The following is a 22,122-nucleotide window of genomic DNA, read 5'->3' on the forward strand; positions in this document are numbered from 1 at the left end:
AATAATAATTATTAGTTATGTTTATCTACTTCTTTTTATAAGCATTTTGTATGAATCTAATTACTTTCAACAGCTTTATTGAGATGTAATTTGTGTCCTATAAGATTCACCCTTTATTTATTTAGCAATAGCGGGGGTAGAAGACAGGAATACTTTACCCCTGAGTTATATCCCCATTGGTTTGTTTGCAGGGGTGTGTACTGGGACTTAACCCAGGAACATTTTACCACTAATCTCCATCCCCAACCCTTTTTCATTTTGAGACAGTCTCGCTAAGTTGGGAGGCTCTCCTCAAACTTGGTGATCATCCTTCCTCAGCCTCCTACAGACATACACCAGCAACCCCAGCTTATTTTCATTTAGAGATAGGGTCTCACTATGTTGTCCAGGCTGGGCTCAAATTGTATTCAGGTGATCCCTGCCTCAGATTCTTGAGTAGCTGGGACTATTGGAGCAAGCCACTAAGCGTGGCTTCCCCATCTTTAATGTATGACCCAACAGTTTAAGGGTTTATATTTACAAAGTCACAATCACCAAAATTTAATTTTATCTTTAATTGTGATATAATTTACAAAATTATGTAAACATCACCACTATTTCTGGAACCATTACATCATCCTAGAGGGAAACTCATTTACAGTTCTTGCCCATTTCTCCCCAGCCCTATAGAACCACTAATCTGCTTTTTGTCTCTATCAATTTGCCCTTTTTTTTTTTTTTTTTGGTACTGAGGATTAAACACTGGGCTTCTCTACCACAAAGTTACACCCTCAGTTCTTCTCATTTTTTTTCTGCATTTTAAAAATTGGTGCACTATAGTTGTATATTTTGATGGGATTTATTGTTACATATTCATACATGTAGGCAATATAACAATATAGTTTGGTCAATATCACTCCCCTTTTTATTTTTTATTTGGAGTTAGGACTTTGCCTAAATTAGCCAGATTGGCCTAGAATTTACAATCCTCCTGCCTCAGCCTCCTGAGTTGGTGGGATTATAGGCATGAGCCTGGCTAGATTTGCCGACTTTTGACATTTTGTATAAATGGAATCATACAATGTGTTCTTTGTTGTTGACTCCTTTCTCTTAGCATAATGTTTTCATTGGTTTTTTTTTTGTTTGTTTGTTTATAGCATGCATCAGAACTTCATTCCTTGTTATTGTCTACATAATATTCTATTGTATGGCCATACCACATGTAGCTTATCCATTTATCAGTCAATGGATGCTTGAGTTTTCACTTTTTGGATGAACACTCACAAACAAATCTGAGTGTAGACATATGTTTTCATTTCTCTTGAGAGATACTTACGAAATTACTATGTTAGAGCTCTTATTACTATTATCACTCTTATTACTATTTTTTTGAAGTGCCATAGTTTCCAAAGGCCTTGTACATGCTAGGCAAATATGGCACCACTTAGCTATATCCCCAATCCTTAAAAAATATATAAATGTACATAATATATGTTATGTTATATATTTATGCATTTATATACATATATTTATATATAATAATTTTTTTGAGAGAGGGTCTCCCTAGATTGCTCAGGCTGGCCATCAGCTTGTGATCCTCCTGCCTCATCCTCCCAAGTAGCTGGGATCACAGGCATATTCGCCAACTTGACAGGCAGGGGCTAATCACTCACAAGTGAATAACAGAACAGGGGTGGGGGGTGTGTATGCTGAAGAAAGCAAACCCAGGGCCTTATATATGTTAGCCAAGCACTCTACCACTAAGCTACACCCCCAACCCCCTAAACAGATTTTTTTTCTACTTCAAAGAGTTTTTGAAACAGCTAGGAAACTGACTTTTCATTAAACTGCAAATATAAAATCCATTTTTGATATAATAAGGCCAATCTGCACAAGGCTTGCTATCAACATAATTAATTGTATTGTATTTTACAATATAGGGTCAAATTGAAATTCTAAGATAAGATGAAATTCCTTTTAGTGTAAATCATAAAGCTAAATGGAGTCTGCACTAGTCTAATTAATACACTAGGTTAAATTCTAAGTAGGATGTTTATATCCAAATCCTTATGGCTGACAATTGCTTAAGAGATAAATACACAGCAGAGTAAGGGTTACACACAACAAGAAACAAAAACATAAGTATGTAAAATATTAGGTGGTCACAGTGGCATATGCCTGAAATCCTAGCTACTTAGGAGACTGAGGCAGGGGGAGTGAACGTTCCAGACCAGTATGGGCAACTTAGACTATGTCCTAATAAAATGGGAAAATAAAATTAAACAAATAAATAAAAAGGAAAAGGAGGAAAAAGAGAAACAAATTGTAAATATTAGATATCCTGATTAAACACTTATTTTCCTTCTCTAGGGTGGGCTTGAGAAAAAGGTGAATATTAATTATAATACCCCAAACTCTTTCACAGAAGCGTATTCCAGAAATAGGAAGACAAATAAACTTCTGGTCATATTTATTCATTTATTTATTCTGGCAATGTACACTCGATTGCACATATAGTCAGAGATCAAACTTCGAACAAATAATTAAGAGCTGGTTATAAAATTCTACCTTAAATAAGAACTTGAAAAACACAGTTTCATTTAAAGAAAAACCAAACATCTTGCAGCAGAAATTAGGCACAACCAAGGAAGAGCTACCAAACGTCCTGCCAATCACACCACTAAAGAACGCCACAGGTCGTCCAAAGTACGCATTTGTTTTAGTCAACTGCTCTTCCCTCCCGCCAAAGCTATTCCTAGAACGTCAGAGGATAGCCCATCGGGTGATTTGTGACTTCTGCCTTTTGATCCCCTCCCCGCCATCCACCTGCCTGGAGGTGTCAAGGAGACGAGAAAGGGTTAACAGTGACCAGCAGCAGAAAGAGAAACAAACGTCCCTGACAACCCACAGCTGAGTAAGCAAGCGCTGTTTATTCACGAACGTGTTCCATTTGGAGACTGCCGGCGAGCCCTCGAAAGCCCATGAAGGCGCGTCTGAGAAGGCTCCTGGGGGAGAGAGCCGTCTGTTCTCCCCCACCCCCCTCTCCAGACACACACCGCGGCGCGGGTGGGAACGGTCGGGTCACGGCAGCCCCCACCCACCGCCCCCTCGGGAATAACCTCACGCACTACAGCATCCGAGTCCGAGCGGGGGTTGTGTAACTCCCCCCAAACCGGCTCTGACGTGGGAGAGGCTGGCTCCAGAGCGGGGGGCTTCCCCACCGCCGCCCCGGCCCGCCCCGACGCCACAGCCGGGGCTGCGGACCTTGACGACAAATGGCCCTTCAGCCCCCTCCCCTCACCTGGCTCCGTCCCACCTGAGGGCGAGCGCTGAGGGGAAAAGAAACAGGCAGGAAGGGCTGACCTTGTTGCTACTGACAGTGGAGCGGCACATCCTGCTGCTTCCCGGAAAGCGGCCCGAAGGACATTTTTCCCCCTGGAGGAAGGAAACGGGAGGGCGCCGGCCGGGCGGCGGCGGTGGTCCGGGCGGGCTGTGCAGCCTCTAGCGGGGACGGTCCGAGGACTACATCTCCCAGGCTGCTCTGGGCCGCCCTGCGTCGTGACCCCGGCGCGCACGGAGGCGGCGACTCTTACCTCACAGAGGTAGCTCCTCCGCCGGCAGCAACTCGGCGCCCGCGGTCCATGGACCGGAACCCCGGGCCGACGGGCAGGAACCCGGGCCGCGATCGCCGCCTCCCCGCCCCAGGCTCCTCCTCCTCGCTGCCCACCACCTCCTCCGGACGCCCGCCGGCCGCGCGCCGCCGCCGCCGGCCTCGCGGAGTCGCCCCGGGAGGCTGGGTGGCGGGTCCGCGGCTGCCGCGGGACTGAGGCCTACTCCGCCGCCTCTCAGTGCTATTGTCCTGGGCCGGGCACCCACCGGGTCCGCTGGGGAGCGCCAAGTGCGCCGGCTCCACGGAAGATGCCGGACCAAGCCTTACAGCAGATGCTGGACAGGTACGGGCTGCTTGTGGGGAGGACGGGGCCCGCGACCCTCGCTCGGACCCCGCGGGCGCCGGGCCTCGAGGCTCTGGGTGAGCTGAGACCGGCGTGCGGGGAAGAGTTCCACGGCGGGGGGGTGGGGGGGCGGTGAAAGGCGCCGAAAGTTTGGAGTCTGTAACGTGCGGGAGGCCAGAGCAAGAGGCCTGGGTGGTAGACTTAGAAACTTTGTTAAGGAGTGGCGTCTAGTTTTGTTGGAACACCGTTTTGAAACGAAAGGTGCTGGTGTAAACCCATAGAATTGGTTTCTTTTACTTAAACCACCCCCACCCCTCCGCAACTATGTTGTAAAGTGTTTTGTCAGCGGTCCCTGGGAAGAAGAACCAGATGGGAGTGACCCCCTTATCATTTTAAGCCTCTTTCCAAAAACCAAGGATAAGCATTCTTTTGGAAAGCCTGATAGGCTGATCTCACTCCTCCTCCCTCCCTCCCCCATCCCATCCCCACCCCCAGACTAAGGTCAGAGTATCCGCCAGGGAGTCTTAACGGTCATACCAGAGTAGAGGTTATGGAAAACAGCCACATGAGTCCAACACCGAACATTTAGCACACATGATGATCGTTGAGTTCGCTGAGAAAGTCTAAGCTTTTACGGGACCAGTGTCCCATTCCTGGGGGGGGGGGCTCCAGTCGGTAAAAACAGCTTTAGTGAAGTCGAGTGTACCGCCCTCTGCTGTTCAAATTCTAGTCAGTGGGTTCTACCATGAGTTTTTGGAGACTAAATCCACTTTTTCTCCTAGCCAGGTCTTGCTCCCTGTCGTGGCCCAGTTGAACAAGCCAATTCATAATATTTGTGGTTGCTTACGGAGCTCAGTAGACATCACTGGCCACCCTGTTCAGCAGGTGGTACAGCTTTTTGTGCTGAGTAAAGGTCCAACGGTAAGGTGTTGAAGGAAGGACCTCCCTTAATTGAGATTATACCCTGTTAAACGTTGTTTGGGTCTGCCACACCCAGAACACAAATCACCAAGAGTACTGCACCTCCCAGAGTGACAGGCATTTCCTTTGGAGCTTAGAATTTTCAGACATCTAAGTTGATAGAAATCATGCTCTGACTTTTTAGTTAGGATGACTGATAATTGTCCAGCTCTTGTTTCAGGACAACATTCCAACAGTTGTCCTGTGTACCACTTTCTTATAAGGCAAAAACTTACTCATTGTTATTTTAAATCTTAGAACAGAGCCTGATATTCAGCAGGTAATCAGGAAGTTTTCGTTGTATGAACTCATATGTCAGTTTTCCAAGTTGTTTAGGGATCTGATCATTTACCAAGTTTTCCTTTCATTGTAATTTAGCATACTGTCATTTATGGCATACTGAAATATGCTCAAAAGTTGCCTCTTGCCTCAGCCAATTCCAATCAAATGAGATTGTGTTCCAGTGCAGGATATTTCATAATGATTTTTTTTTCCTCTAAGAAACTTTCACTTTTTGTGGTAGTCATATACAATTTTTAGAGATTTCCATAAAAGTAAAAAGTCATGGTGTGTTAATGAAGCGTTTCAAACTTAACAGTAACTTGGAAGTTCTGGCTTCCATGAAGCAGGTAACTGTAACACTTACTCTCACATTTTTGCCTTTTTGTCATACCTTAATGTAGTTCTGGGGTTTTTTTTTGCACTGCTGGGGATTGACCTCAGGAACTCCCGCATACAAGCAGGCATTCTACCACTGGGCTATATCCCTTGCCTTAAAGGTGGTTCTTTTTTAAATATATATATTTAGTTGTAGGTGGACACAATATCTTCATTTTTTAAATATTTTTTTTAGTTGTCAATGGATCTTTTTTATTTTATTTATATGTAGTGCTAAATATCAAACCCAGGACCTCACATGCCAGGCAAGCCCTCTACCACTGAGCCACGACTCTAACTCCTATATTACTTTTTTGTGGTGCTGAGGATGGAACCCAGGCCCTCATGTGTGCCAGAGGAGCGCCCTACCACTGAGCCACAACCCCAGCCCCTAAAGGTCGATTCTTAACATGACTTTCAAAGACTTATTGCCTTGTCAGTAGTTTGCAACCTAATTCTACATTAGAATCACCTGAGGAACATTATAAACTATGGATGGATGCTTGGACCCAGCCCAAGACCAATGAGAGCACAAATTTCTGGAGTATAGGGAATCTATATGGGGCATCTGTATTTTCAGAAGCCTTCTAGATGTTTCTGATATGTGTGAAAACAGTTGCCCTAAACCCTGAGAGATTATTTTACAATAAGAGGTAGTATTATTTAGTGAAACTAGCTTGGGCTTTAGAGGTGGAAATCTTGAAATTCTAATTTTGTCACTTGCTCTTTGAATAGATTGGATTTTGTATTCTGAGGCTTCGTAGCCTAATTTATGAAATGGAAGTACCTTCCCCATAGAATTGTGTTAAAGGAGAACATGCATCCTTATAAAACACTATTCATATATGTCAGAAGGTACTTATGACTAATGTAACCAGTGTGGCAGTTTCCCTCCCTATCTCCTTCATATTTACTATCATCTTAGTCTGTGCTGGCCCTACATACAAATTGAACTCAAAGATACTCAACATGCTTCATTTGAGGAATACTGACAAGGCCCAGCAGATCAAAATGTGTCAGCCTGTTAGAGCCCAGAATTCTTTTTATGAATTTAACTTCTCCCCATATTAATCTTTGGTAATTTTTGAGGGGACAGAATCTACATATGCCCAGGACCATTTTGAGACCTTGGTATCTAATAGTGAACATAACAAAAATTCTCTTATGGAACTTAAATTCCAGTGATATTTTACATTTCATTAGCTGTCAAAGTGAAGACTATTCTAATTGTAGCAAAAGTAGTATTTTCAGTTTATACCTCTTAATCTTAAGGTCTTTTAAACTAGCGGCAACTTATATCTGAATGAAGTTCAGTTTCCTTGTTCATTAGAAATAACTTTAATTTAGCTATTATATATCTTGATAAATTTAATTGTATTTGTAGATGGGAAACACGTTTGTGTATATGTATCTTGATTTTCTTTCACTTTTAAAAACGATAAACAACTGTTTTACATAAACTTATTATTTGACCTATACTTGGATAGAAACATTTGTGTGTATGTAGAATTATTCAGTATTACCAGTAGAACTAAACTTGTATTCCTCAACTTTTATTATCTTGACTTCTCAATTTTTGATCTTTGATGTTTTTTGTTTATTTACAGTACTGTGTTATTTGCTAAAAGTACTGTAACACTGAGATACATACCCAACTCTTGTTTTCTTATTTTTTTTTTTTTTAAGATAGTCTGACTAAGTTACCTGGACTGGCCTTGAACTTGGGATCCTCTTGCCTCAGCCTCCCAAGGCTCAATTTTTGATCTTCAATATGATCATCTGTCTAGCCCCACTGGTTGTTGTAAAAGCTTTTTTCTTTTCTTTATTGCTTTCTCCTTTCCAAATACGCTTGCTTATCAGACATTGTAAATTACTGGGGGTGAACAGTTATTTGAGAGTAGCTGGAAGGGGAGTGATTTTTCTAGAGTCATGAAAGATTTGGGGTCACAAATACCACCCTGAAATCGTAATCTCTCATGAATTTAAACCCTTCACATCAGACCCTTGGAAACTTGGTCAGTTGAAGTATATTATATATTGATTGATCACCACCTATGCTTTCATTTTTCTCTTAAATTTCAATTAAATGTATAGAGACAAATACAAGAAATATTGTAAAAAAAAAAAAAAAAAAAAACTTCAGGAATGGACCTCAGATTTGAAGCATGGTCCTGCTTATAGATGTTTCTGAAAACTGGACTTTTGCTTCCCCTACCTCACAGTAAGCCCTCAGGAATTTGTTGAGGTTGTTTTGTATCACTTAGTTGCTTTTAGCAAATAAAGCCAGGAATGTATCTAGAGTGTCCCAAGAACATTCAGATAGGGGAAAGAGCAGGGAGTACTGGTCTGTTCCCACAATGGCAAAGTGAGTAAGAATCCTCATTCTGTGAGCATACTGTTTTCCACAGATGTATATACCATTAGACCAGAAACACTGTATTGATGGAAGCATGCTAAATTTTTTTTTACTTTATATAGGTAACTGTCTCTTAGTTTCCATTAGAGCAACTTCACATTCTCTTTGTTAGGGGACATATTTTTCTCAATCATACCATACCATCCCGTTTTGACGATTACAGACCAGTATCTGGAATTGAAAAACCATTAGTTATATTTACTCCCATCTATATGAGTAAAAAGTAGAAACATTACCTATAAAATCCCCATTGATCATTATCCCTATTCCCATATCTTCTCAGCCATGCTCCAATATCATAAAGTCAGTTTTTATTCTTCCAGCCTTCTCTGTATAATGCTTTTGTATATAAAAGTGTATTAACATGCCACTTTTTCCCCTTAATCCATTTCTCTGAAAAGTCATTTAGGTTTTGGCTTTTTTTTGTTTTTTGTTTTTTTTGTTTTTTTGTTTTTTTGGTTTCTTTTTGTCATTTAGGTTGTTTCCTCTTTATTATCTTTCATTTCTCTTTCTTGTCCTTAGCTGTACTAAATGTATTCTAAAATTCATCAATAATTTCTTAGTAAAGATTTTTTTCTTGTTCCTTACATCTTTGACATGTATATAATAGAGATGAAACTGATAGCACCTCCTCCTGCCCATCCTTCTGCCCCAGTGCTGGATATTGAATCCATGGGCACTCTAATACTGAGCTACATCCCCACCATTTTTATTTTTGAGACAAGGTTTCACTGAATTGCCCAGACTGGCCTCAGACTTGTGATCCTCCTGCCTTGACCTCTCAAATATCTGTTTTACAGGCATGCCTCACCATGCCTGGCTTCCTTTTACTTCTGGAAACTATGTTCTATTACAACATTTTGGTTTTTTTGTTTGTTTATTTGTTTTTTTTTTTTTTTTTTTTGGTTTTTTTGGTTTTTTTTACCTTTTGCTTTCCCTTTTTCTTCTTGTGTCTTTCTTTAATCCTTAAGTGTGACTCAGTCCTCAGCATTTATCATTCTGAAAAGGTGTACTATCTTCTTCCATCTCTATTTGAGTGAGCTCTCAGATCTATCTTTATTTCTGACCTCTTTCCTTCATTTCACCCAGTGCCTCGTTTCTAGCTGCCCAGTGGACATTTCCATTTGTATATAATACAGTATTACCAGTTTACCTAAAACTAACTGATATTTCCCGTTATTACTTATCTTCTTGATTTTTGATCTTTGCTATGACCATTCTAATTCACCAGCTGTAAAACCTGTCTTTTTTTTTTTTTTTTTTTTTTTTTTTTGCTTTTTTTGCTTTTTTTGCTTTTTTTGCTTTCATCTTTCTCTCCAAATTTACTCACTTATCAAATAGTGTGGATCCCCCAACCCCCACACCAGCTTTTCTCTTTGTACACTTTGGCTTACAGAATAGCACCAGAATTGGCCAAGACATGATTATCATCCCATTTCCATACTTGAAAACCTGCCAGTCTCTGTCACCTATAAGGACAGAAATCTAAATTTTCAAGAGCCTAATTTGCCCCTGCATTTTCATTGTCCCCTGAATTTATCCTGCTTTTTCATCTTTCGATGCCTTCTTCCCTCTTAACGCCTGGACACCTCTTACCCATTGTTAGAATTCAACTCAAATCATCACATTAATGCCTCATACAGCACCCCATTTAGAGTTAATAACGTATGTCCATAGAACCATTATGCATCTATTGTAGTATGTTACATTGCATTATATATATATATATATATATTTATTATATATATATATATTTATATACACACACGTGTGTGTGTGTATGTTTGTATTCCCTCCCAATCTTGGGGATTTGACCCTGGGGCCTTGTGCATGCTAGGCAAGTGCTCTACCACTGAGCCACATCCCCAGCCCTCATTTAGTTATATATCACATGACTTGGACCATTTTGCACACACAAACCCTATACCACCACCACATGTTCAACTGGAAGTTCATTGAGAACAGAAACCACCTATATTTCCCATCCTATTTTACCACACAGACACAGTACATAGGTGACATTCTTTTGAATCACAGTGTGTTTTTTTTTCTACCTCCCCACCTCTATCTCTCTCTCTCTCTCTCTCTCTTTCCTTCTCAGGACTTGATATTGAACCCAAGAGCGTTCTGCTTCTGAGCTACATCACTGTCCCTTTTTAAAAATTTTATTTTGGGGCAAGGTCTTGCTAGGTTGTTCAGACTGGATTTAAACTTGCAATCATGCCTCAGCCTCTTGAGTCATTGGGATTCCAAGGGTATGCTACCACATGCAGCTCTTTTCATTCTTTATGACATTATCAGTGCTTAGAATAATCCTGTAGAAGCACCATTAAAAAAAAAAAATCTAATTTGCTCAAACCCTTCTGTATTTTCTTATTGTTTCAAGTTCAAATCCTTTAGTTCAAATCCTTTAGCCTGGTCTTTAGGACCTCCCACTATCTCATCATTATTCACATTTATTTATTGTGCTCCCTTTTATGTCTTAAAATATTGAGCCAGGCATGATGGTGCATGCCTATAATCCCAGCAACTTGGGAGGCTGAGGCAAGAGAATTGCAACTTTAAGTCCAGCTTTAGCAAATCAGCAAGACCTTGTCTAAAAATAAAAAGGACCGGGAATGTAGCTTGGTAATAATGCCCCTAATAATGTTCAATCTCTAGTACAAAAAAAAAAAAAAAAAAAAAAAAAAAAATACTGAGCACATGGCTAGCACCTAGTACCTTTATAATAATGCCTTTCTTCTCTTTATGAATAAGTATTTATAAGTCTTTGGTCCAGGCCAAACTGGTTTGCTTATTTTTCTCCACAAACACGTGGTGTTCTTTTTGGCATCTTATTTCAAAGTTCTACCCATTCTTCAAAGAACTTTTTAAATAAAGGTTCTACCTTATAAAGTTTTTCTGACCATTACAGCCAGAAATACATTCCCCTATTCTCCAGCCTTAAGTAGCAATTCCTCTCCGGTGCCTTCTAACTCTATGTGCCACAGTTCACATAGAAGTTGATAATATTTATATGGCACATTGGAGTAAACTGGAAGGAATTTGGATATCTGGAGGAAGCACCATATGGCTGCTTAAAAGGACCCTGGCAAAAATGAAACACATGATTTCTTGAACTGGCTATAATATTCTAAGAAATGGAAATTTTTCTCAGAATACACATGGCAGCATGGTACAATTTAAAAAAAAAAAAAAAAAACACAGTATTTTGGAGGCCTCTGGTTGCATCCATGCCTCTTTGTTTACTGTGTTGCCTTGGACAGATCCCTTAACCTTTCTGGGCTTTTGCTTCCTTATTTAGGATAGAAATAATTGTACTTTCAGAGTTGTGAAAATCAGAAATAAAGGGCACACATGAATATACCCCCCCCCCCAATAAATTATTGCTTTCATTGTGATATATTTTCCTTTAGCTTTGCACTTTGGTAATGTGTCGTGATGGTGGTTCTGTTTGATAGATTCAGATTTTTTAACTTTTATTCTACTTGGGCAAATAACATGAAAGGGAGTTTTAGTCTCTTGATGGTATCTTTCCTGCTCCAGAATACATGGGATGTAAAAATTTTCATCCTGAATAAAACAAACAATGTGCAATGTTTTCTGTTGTCATTTGGGGCTTTCTTTGCATTATCCAGTGTACATTACTAAGCCTTTTCTGACTTAAGGAGTGCTAGTTCTCTTTCCCTAAAGCAATCTTGCAAGTACATTGTTATAATACCATATGTAATGTAACAAACAATTTCAAGCTTGTTCCTCTCTCCTATATTCTAGAATTTATTCTGCTATACTCCGGTTTTATCACAGTGATTTCTGGGGCGGGAGCCTGTGATTTTCCAAATCTTTCTAATAATCTAAGATAAACACCTGTAATTTGAGTCTGCAGAGATAAGGCATTCCTGCCAACTGTTTTTTAGATAATCATACCTGTTTTCCTTAACTTATTTGACAGTAAGAAACTGTTTTATTAATAGTTTTATTTATTAATAATTCCAAGCATTTGTCTTTGCACTTTAAAAATAGTAATAATTAACTTAATCACAAATGGACCCTATGAAGTGAGTTTGTCTTTGTTATTTTTGTTTCCTACTGGTTGATAATATCTAGCTTGCTTTTTTTGCACATAGTACCTGGGGATTGAACCCAGGGGTGCATAACACTGTGCTGCACCCCCAGCCCTTTTTATTTTTTCTTTTGAGACAGGGTCTTGCTAAATTGCTAAGATTTGGCAATCCTTGTATGTACCTCAGATTTACAGTCCTGCCTCAACCTCTGGAGTAACTGGGTTTACAGATATTAGTAAAACCTTTCTGCTCCAACCACATTGGTCCATGAACTTAGGCTTATTTCCATCTCTGATCTTGTGTATGCTATTTTTCTTCCTTAAATATCCTTTTTTTTTTTTTTTCCCCCGGTGCTGGGGATTGAACCCAGGGCCTTGTGCTTGCAAGGCAAGCACTCTACCAACTGAGCTATCTCCCTGGCCCTCCTTTTTCTTTCCAATCAGCTTGTATGCTCATCTGTGGTTATCTACTTTTCATGAGATTCATGAGACTTAAGACTGTTTCATCCTGTATTTCTTAGTATCATCACATTTCTGATTGCTAATGCCTTTTTCTTAGCACCTAATGTTTTATGTGGTGGCTTTTGTTTGATCCTTGTATACATGTTTTTTTCTTAACTAGACTATAAGTTTTGTAAATATTATTTCTTGTGACAGCAAATACTAAATTGACTAAGAAGTTAAATAATCTTATATTTAAGGTGACCTAGCTGTATACATTCTTTAGACTGTATGTAAATTTTACTGTTCATAGGATTATAGCCAGGCACAGTGGTGCATGCCTATAATTCCAGCTACACAGAAGGCTGAGGCTGGAGGATTGCAAGTTCAAAGCCAGCTTCAACAATTTTGTGAGACCCTGTCTCAAGAAAATGAAAAGGACTGGGATTGCAGGATGTAGCTCAGCGGTAGAATGCCCCTGGGCTAACTCCCCAGTACCAAAAGATAAAAAAAATTACAGGTTATAGGTACACTTTAGTGATATATTAGCAGCAACAGTAAGGCTATACATTTATTCTAAAGATGTTTTATTTATTTATTTATCTTTTTATAGTACTGGGGATCAGACCCACAGCCTGGCACATGCTCTATCAGTGAGCTACCCCCCAGCCCTTTATTTTTTTAATTTTAAGGCCACATCTTGAGGGCAGGCTGAACTCGAATTTAGGTTCCTCCTGCCTCAGCCTCTGGAACAGCTGGAATTACAGGTGTGTACCACCAAGTCCAGCAGGAATAATGTTCTTTAGATTTGTCTCATTTAGTAGTTGTTTGGTTTTTGTTTTGTACTGGGGTTGAACCCAAGGGCTCCACCACTGAGCTACATCCCCCAGTCCCATTTTTTATTTCATTTCATTTATTTATTTATTTATTTATTTATTTGTTTGTTTATTAATTACCAGGGATTGAACCCCAGGGTGCTTAACCATGGAGCCATGTCCCCAACCCTTTTTTGTATTTTATTTAGATACAGGGTCTCACTGAGTAGCTTAGGGCCTGGCAGAGTTGCTGAGGCTGGCTTTGAACTTGTGATCCTCCAGTTTCAGCCTCCCAAACCACTGGGATTACAGGCATGCGCCATCATGCCTGGCCCATTTTTTATTTTGAGACAGAATCGCTGAGAGTCTCTAAATTACTGAGGCTGGCCTCAAACTTGCCATCTTCCTGCCTTAACCTCCTGTGTCAGTGGAATTACAGGCATGTGCCACTGTGCCCAGTTTTCTTCTTATCTTCATACAACAATAGTATTTGTTCTTTGATCTCTAAACTAATCATGATACTTTTCATATCTCCCTTTATTCCACTGTGTTCCAACTTGGTGGATGGCATGATGTGGGAGTAAATAGTGTGTGTACAGCAAGCAGGGGGCATTTAGAAGAGTTAGTGAAAGAGAATAATTTAAAAATACTTTGAATCTCACCTTTTTTGTTTTGTTTTGTTTTGTTTTGTTTTGTTTGTTCTGGGGATTGAACCTAGGGCCTTGTGCTTGCAAGGCAAGCACTCTACCAACTGAGCTATATCCCCAGCCCCTAAAAATACTTCGAAAGAGTTTAAGTGATGTTGGGTGGGGCCTGTTGAAAGATTAGGAGATAACAAGGAATCCAGGACTTTTCCACTGAATACCAAGTTGCCAAGCAAAATTGCTTTATATGCTAATGGTAAGAAAATTGCATCCATAAATTCTAGGCATAGATGTAAAGTTGACACCATCATTGTCGTCATAATCAATGTTATTGCCAGTGTATTTGGAGATTATATATGTGCCACGTAATTTTTTTTTTCCCTGTGCTAGAGATTGAACCCAGGGGCACTTAACCACCTCGTCACATTTCTGCCCTTTTTATTTTCAATTTTGAGATAGGATCTCACTAAGTTGCTTAGAGCCTCACTGAATTGCTAAGACTAGCCTTGAACTTGTGATCTTCCTGCCTTAACCTCCCAAGTTGCTATCATGTGCCAGATAATTCTTAAGCAGTTTCTTGAGCATATATTTAGTCCTTTACAGTATAGGGCACCTTAAAATAAAAAACTTTTTTGGGAGGGGTGGTATGGTACTAGGGTTTGGACACGGTACACTCTACTGATGAGGTATATCCCCAGCCCTTTTTATTTTTATTATTTATTTTGAAATAGGGTCTTAGTAAGTTGCTGAGTCAGTCTGGCCTTGAATTTGTAATGTTCCTGCCTCTGCCTCCCGAGTTGCTAGGATTATAGACATGTGCCACTGCACCCAGCAAAATCAAACTGTTTTTATGCTAAAAACTTGGCAGTCTGATTGAGCCCATGAGTTCCTTCTCAGAATGTCTTTGAAAGAATAAAACAATATAAATGCTTAGGAATTAAACCAATTATATTGAGATACAGCTATCAAAATATTAAAAATTTGATATAGTAATATGAGCTATAGAGTTATCAGTTGGTCTGATAACTAATTTCTTTTTTTTTTCTTTTTTTTTTTTTTTTTTTTTTTTTTTTTTAGTCATTGATGTACCTTTATTTTATTTATTTAGATGTGATGCTGAGAATCAAACCCAGTGCCTCACACATGCCAGGCAAGTGCTCGACCACTGAGCCACAGCCCCTGCCCCGGCTCCAGCCCCCTAATAACTAATTTCAAATTAGTGATGGGCCAAGTGTTGTTTTGTGATCTGTGCAGCTATAAGATAAAAAGAAAATTTGTGGTTGCTACATATACTAATTGCTATACTACTGATATTACTGAGTTTGAATTCATTGTTGAAGAAGAAAGTTAAATTTTATTTAGAGCTTAGAGAAAATAAACATCTAATATTTTTCCTACCAACTTACCAACCCTCTTAAAGTTTTCACTGAACCCAGATTAAGAATCCCAGTTGGGGCCAGGTCTCAATGGTAGGAGCACTTCCTTAGCATATACCAGGCCCCAGGTTTAATCCCCTGCATCACAAAAACAAACAAACCTTGGCTTTACAACAACTTTATGGAAGAGATTCTGTCATTAAACATACAACAAGTGATAAACCGGGATTTGAATCTAGGCAATTTGGTTCAACTATAAAGGTTTGGATTAATTTAGTATTTAAAAATTTCATTATAATTACTTAAATGTAATTTCTCTTTTTTTGGGGGGGGGTGCTGGGGATCGAACCCAGGGCCTTGTGCTTGCAAGGCAAGCACTCTACCGACTGAGCTATCTCCCCAGCCCCTTTAATTTCTATACATGCTATAATAGGAAAGTCTCTACACCTACTGAATATAATGGCAAGTGGAGAAAACCCCTGCTAAATCACTACTAAAATCTCTATAAGTATATAATTCAACTCAACTTTACTAGTGAAAATATTAAGATGTTATCTCCAAGTCACCATCAGATCTTCTGTGATCAAAGATAAAAAAAAAAAAAAAATAGGGCTGGGACTGTAGCTCAGTTGCAGAACACTTGCCTAGCACATGTGAGGCACTCGGTTCAATCCTTTATTTAGGGACAGAGTCTCCTTAAGTTGCTCAGGGCCTCGTTAAATTGCTGCGGTTGGCTTTGAACTCATGATCCCCCTGCCTCAGCCTCTTGAGCCACTTGGATTATATGCGTGCACCACCGCACCAGTGAAAGGTTTTAAGTGTAATTTTGTTTTTGTAGTACTGATGATTGAACCCTGGAGCATTCTATCATTTAGCTATATCACTAACCCTCTCTACTTTTTATTTTGAGATAGGGCCTCACTAAGTTGCTGAGTCTGGTCTCACACTTGCAGTCCTCCTGCCTTAGCCGCCTTAGTTGCTGGGTTTATAGTTATGCGCCTGGCTCCTGGCTGAATTATAGACCAATTTCATTTTGTTCAACCTGGAAATAAGGTTTTCTGTCTAAATGTCTTTTGACATTTTTTCTGATGACTGAAGTTAGCTTAATTTAAAATTCAGTTCATCCAAATACCGATCAGTTATGCTGGTTTAGCCATATGTGTTTTGTTGTTGAAATAAAAAAACTTACATGAAGCCAAGCACCATGGCTCACTGACTCACACCTATCATCGCAGCAGCTCTGGAGGCTTGAGACAGGAGGATCCAGAGTTCAAAGCTAACCTCAGCAAAAGCAAGACACTAAGCAATACAGTGTAGACTGTGTCTCTAAATAAAATACAAAAATAGGGCTAGGGATGTGTCTCAGTGGTTGAGTACCCCTGAGTTCAATCCCAGGTCCCTCGCCAAGGGAAAAACAACTTAGGTGAATCTAGGAAGTTTCTAGATATCCTTCCTATGTTTTGTTGGAAAATGATAACCTCTTACTTAGTAGAGAAAAAATACATTTATAAAATCACCTTATTTGTGTGGCGTTCTATTCCCACAACACCTCAGTTAAGTAATTTGGTCAAGTACAATGATACAGATCTATAATTCCGGCTACTTGGGAGGTGGAGGCAGCAGTATCATAAGTTCAAGACCAGCTTCAGCAATTTAGCAAGACTCTGTCTCAAAATAAAAAGGGATAGGAATGTTGCTCAGTGGTTAGAGTGCCTCAGGGTCCCATGCCCAGGGTCACAAAAAACAACTGTTTAGTATACTTATCAATTGGAAGTTTATGCAAAAATTATAAGTTATAACTCAGTCATATCATGCATAGTCTTTGTGCATTAGCAACAATGTGAATATACTTTATGCCACTGAATTGTATACCTGAAAATGGTTAATGTGTTAAATTTTGTACACATTTTACTAAGAAAACTGTGTGTGTGTGTGTGTGCGTGTGCGCGCGCACGCAGAGGATTGAACCCAGGGTGCTTAACCACTGAACCATATCCCCAGCCCTTTTATTTTGAGACTGGTTCTCACTAAGTTGCTTAGAACCTCAGTAAATTTCTGAGACTGGCCTTGAACTTGGAATCCTCTTGCCTCAGCCTCCTGAGCAGCTGGGATTACAGGCTTGTGCCACCACAACCAGCTACAATAACGTTTTTAAATTTAAAAAATGAAGACATTTTTAGATAGTCATGAGACAGCATGAAGGCCAAGACAGCTTAGCTGAAGTGGGTCAGAGAGTTAGAGTGCTAAACAAATGTTACTGAGTTTGAAAACTGAATAAAATTACAGTTTTGGGTATTGTTGCCATGGAGTCAGTTCAGTTTTTCCCATTCTAATTGAAAAGTTTTAATTAGAACACATTGAAATTCACGTTTTTCTACAAAGATTGGAGACCATATCCATCTGTGATAGCTGACTGTACAGTCTTTCCTACTGTGCATAATTAAGTTTGCAGTTCTGATAGAAACCACTTATCCAACTAAGTAAAAAGTGTACCCAGTTTCCATTTACACAAACTTTAATGGATGGGGACTGGTGGAAGAGAATGGTCTCATTGAGTCAAACTGTTTGCCCTACTGGAAATCAGTGTCAAAACTTGTGTTAACTGGAAAAAGAAGGGGAAAAAAAGGAATTGCAACCTAAATTCTACAAGAAAAAAATCAAACTTCATAAAGTACCCTTTAAAGTGGAAAAATGTCTCAATCAGTGCAATAGAATTTTTTGGAATATAAGGAACTCAGACTTAATTTCTGGATTTGAAATATAATAAATATAATTTAATTCCAGAAAAAGGAAAACCAGTCATACCTATAATGGAAAATGTAAACCCAAATTTATCATATCACTTTCCTAAAATAATTTTTCATGTCTTCATATCCTTTGTAGTTTCATAAAATTTTAAACATGCTTTCATTCGCTCTACTCTTATAATCATACTTTACCAAAAAGGGAAATAGGTGGGATTTTTTCCCTTAGTTGAAAATTGAATGAGACTGAAATTACTTGTGTAACTTCATTTTTCCAAATTCAAGAGTTTGGTGTTAGCCAGACATGGTGGCACATGCCTATCATCACAGCTACTTGGGAGGTTGAGGCAGGAGGACCCTAAATTTGAGGCCAACTTGGGCAGCTTAGGGCTGGGAACATAGTTCAGTAGTAGAGGGCCCAAGTTCAGTCCCTAGTGCCCACCCCCTCACACACACACAAATACACAGAAAGGGCTGGTGTTAGAATGGAGAGAACACCAAATCTCACATATTCCTGTGTTTACCATTTCTCAAAGAATTACCCTGTCTTATATAAAACAGAAGCAGCTTAAGGGTTGTCTCTGAACACTGACTCACTGGTGACAGTGAAGAATTACTAGAAAAATGGAGGAAATTTCATAATAGCAAAGTTCAGAAAACAAGATTCAGTAGAAGAAGAGGAAAAACAAAAAAACTCTGCTGCTGGGAATATACTGATCTGTCTTCATAGTCTTTCAGTAGGATAGAGGTTCTATCATATAACAAAGTAGGTTCATCCATAAGCACTTCAGTGTAGAGGAGACTGGAATCATAAAGATAAACATCATTTTCTCTCTCAATTTACAGAAGTTGCTGGGTTTGTTTTGCCACTGATGAAGATGATAGAACAGCTGAATGGGTGAGACCATGCAGGTGCAGAGGATCTACCAAATGGGTTCATCAGGCTTGTCTGCAGCGCTGGGTGGATGAAAAACAAAGAGGAAACAGTACAGCCAGAGTGGCATGTCCTCAGTGCAATGCTGAATACTTAATAGTTTTTCCTAAGTTGGGTAAGAATGTCTTTAAAAATAACAGTGATACATTTGATGTTATAATACATAGCTCTGTGATCCCAGATTTATTTTTAAATGACCAATCTTGGCATTTTGAGAATTTTTACAATCCATTTCTGTTATTTCCTCTCTAAATGTCAGACATTTGTTTTGTTAACAGTTGACAACATCCTTAATATATGACCAAATCATTCATTTATCTGTGTATTAACTATTTTCATGTGGTTGAGAGGAGAAAGAACATGAATATCTAATTGTGTGGATATAATCAAATAACAAAACTATAATAAAAAACTGACTTAAAGAGCCACATTCTCCGAAGAAAGTTGGTGTAAGAGAAAGAAAGCAATTCTTTCTAATACTTCTTAATTATTTTGTTAAGGAATAAAATTAGGGAAATTAAAGATTTAGTAAGATACTGAGTTAAATTTATGTTTGGAATCCAATTATGGTCATCTTTCATGAAAACTGCTATCTTTTTCTGGGAATCGGCAGTCAAGGAATAACCAGAGATCTTTGAGAATAGGACTAGCATGGAAAAAGCATAGCAGACTGCTTAAAAGAAGCTATAATTAAGGATGATATTTAGTGAACCTATTCCAATATAGCTATACAATTATGAACTGGTATCATTCTTTGATGTTTATGTCATGCTAATTGGTAAATTTTTTTTGATATCACCCGTGGCTATAACCATGATTCTGGGAAGGTCTAAAGGAAAGAATGACTTTGGGGAGAGAGTGGGGTTCATAGGAAAATTAGAAATTATTAGATATGTTGGTTTTTGTAGGTTCTGTACATACTGAAATCAGACCCATGTTTTTTATAAATGAGGTGATATAAATGCAGATAATGAAATGCTTTTTTCTTAATGAAATGTTTTTCTAATGCAAGAAGATTATTAATAGGGCAAACAAAATTTCCATGATTGTTTTTCTCTAGCTTGATAACATAAGAAGAAATGATAGCTTCATGTGAAAAGAAAGTTAAGTAGTGGAAAAAATAGTATTCTCAAACATTTGGAATTTTTACTACATGATAGGTCTTCACGGTCACCACCAATTTTAGATAGACACAAAAGAATGACCTAAAATGTTTACATTGTAAAATCAAAACAATATTTCAAAATAACTTGAGCATCAATAAAAGCAATTATTGCTTCAGTCCTTCACCACATTGATATCTGACTCACAGAGTTAGATTTTCATACTTAACTAAGGATTTTTTCTTACTCTCTTATTTCTACTAAATGAGATAAGCCTACCTTTCAGTTATAAGTTGTTAGAAGGATGGCAAATATAAGATGATTGATTCTCTTGGGTGTTTTAGAGATTCGGATGGTAAACATAAAAAGTATTATAAGAATTCTTATTGAAATCTTCATACAGTTTTTGATCAGGTACTAAGTTGACAAACATGCCATTCAGCAGGAATGGCTTAATATTTCAGTTTGGAAGACAATAATAGGTATGTCTGTCCTTTTGACTGAATTCAGTTCTAGGAAATATGTTTTCAGGCAATAATTGTGGATTCTAGTGGGGAGCAAGGTTTTTGTTTTTTTTTTTTTCTGGTACTAGGGATTGAACCCAGGGTGCTTTACTACTGAGCTACATCCCCAGCCCTCTTTATTTTTTTATTTTGAGACAAGGTCTCACTAAGTTGCTGAGGCTAACTTTGAACTTGAGATCCTTCTCCCTCAACCTCCTGAGTTGCTGGGAGTACAGGCATGCATTATTGTACTGGCTTTGAATGTGATTTTAATTGATATGTTTCTACAACAAGAAAGGAAAATGTTTAGATGATATGTGGAAAAGAATCAGACTCTTTGGCTAAATCCAAGAAATTATCATGATTGGGTCTACATTATTTTATCCTTAAGAATTACATTATTAGGGCTGGGGATGTAGCTCAGTGGCAGAGTGCTTGCCTAGCATGCTTGAGGCCCTGGGTTCAAGCCCCAGTACTGGGGGGAAAAAAAGAATTGTGTTATTGCCATGTGCAGTGGTACATGCCTGTAATTCCAGTGACTCAGGAGGCTGAGATAGGATAGCAAGTTCAAAGTCAGCATGGACTACTTGGTGAGACCTTGTCTGGAAGAGGGCTGAGGAAGCTGCTCACTGGTAGAGTACCTCTGGCTCCAATCCCCAGCACCACCAAAATTTTTTTTAAAAAGAAAGAAAGAATTATGTTATTTCATGCCAAATAATAGGTTCAAGCTATTTATTGTAGTGTCAGATAACATCATTGAAGCTACTTAAAATCATAGAAATATTTTACTGACAAGTGTCATAAAAAAATTTAAATCTTTCACTCGAATTAAAAAATAGAGAAGTATAATCTGTATTTGCTTCGTTTTTTCTTGACATATCATAAAGATACCTGTTCAAGGACAATTTGAATTATATTCATAATTTCCCATATAGTCTCTAATACTGACTCATGAGGGAATATTCTTAAATTCCAGCTGTGGTCTGTAAACAAAGTCATGTATGAATTTTATGTTTAGACAGCAGTCTCTTCCTTGCTACAGCCATAGCTAATGCCCTGGCCATACTGATCCCAGTATATCTTTTCAAGTCAAGGTTTAAAAATAGTAATTGGATCAAAGAAAATCCCTCTCAATCACATGTTTTCATTGATAATCTGGATTAAAAGTTGTTGGGACTGGGAGTGTGGCTTCATGTTAGAGCACTTGCTTAGAATACTCAAGGACTGGGTACCATCCCCAGCACTACCAAAAAAATTAAAAGTGTTCTTGATTTACATATTACCAATGGATATGCTGAAGGTTGATTCATACTCTATACACTGGTGGTTTTAAACAGCCATAAAACAAATATCTAAGAGCATAATATCTATGGTAATTGTTCTTCTTCACTGTATAACACACTTATGGCTTGGGTATGAGTTGTCCCCCAAAAGCTTCTGTGTTGATGCAGGAATGTTCAGAAGTTAAATGATTTCATTGTGAACACTGTAACCTAATCAGTCCATCCTAGTTTGAATGAACTGGGTGGTAAAT

At 38.8% G+C, this 22,122-nt stretch overlaps 1 protein-coding gene across 2 annotated transcripts in view; it reads left to right on the plus strand.

Annotated features, from left to right (window-relative positions):
• Positions 1-3,550: 3,550 nt before the first annotated feature.
• Positions 3,551-22,122, plus strand: part of Marchf5 (membrane associated ring-CH-type finger 5) — a 41,465-nt gene continuing 22,893 nt past the window's right edge. The window contains exons 1-2 of one of the 2 annotated variants that reach the window (XM_047552266.1): positions 3,551-3,932; positions 18,895-19,097. In XM_047552266.1, coding sequence (XP_047408222.1) covers positions 3,898-3,932; positions 18,895-19,097 — 238 coding nt within the window. In that variant the 5' untranslated portion in view covers positions 3,551-3,897. The remainder of the gene's footprint in view (positions 3,933-18,894; positions 19,098-22,122) is intronic. The other variant, XM_047552268.1, reaches the window with a different exon arrangement.

The sequence above is a fragment of the Sciurus carolinensis genome, chromosome 5 (genome assembly GCF_902686445.1).
Source record: "Sciurus carolinensis chromosome 5, mSciCar1.2, whole genome shotgun sequence".
Taxonomy (NCBI): Eukaryota; Metazoa; Chordata; class Mammalia; order Rodentia; family Sciuridae; genus Sciurus; species Sciurus carolinensis.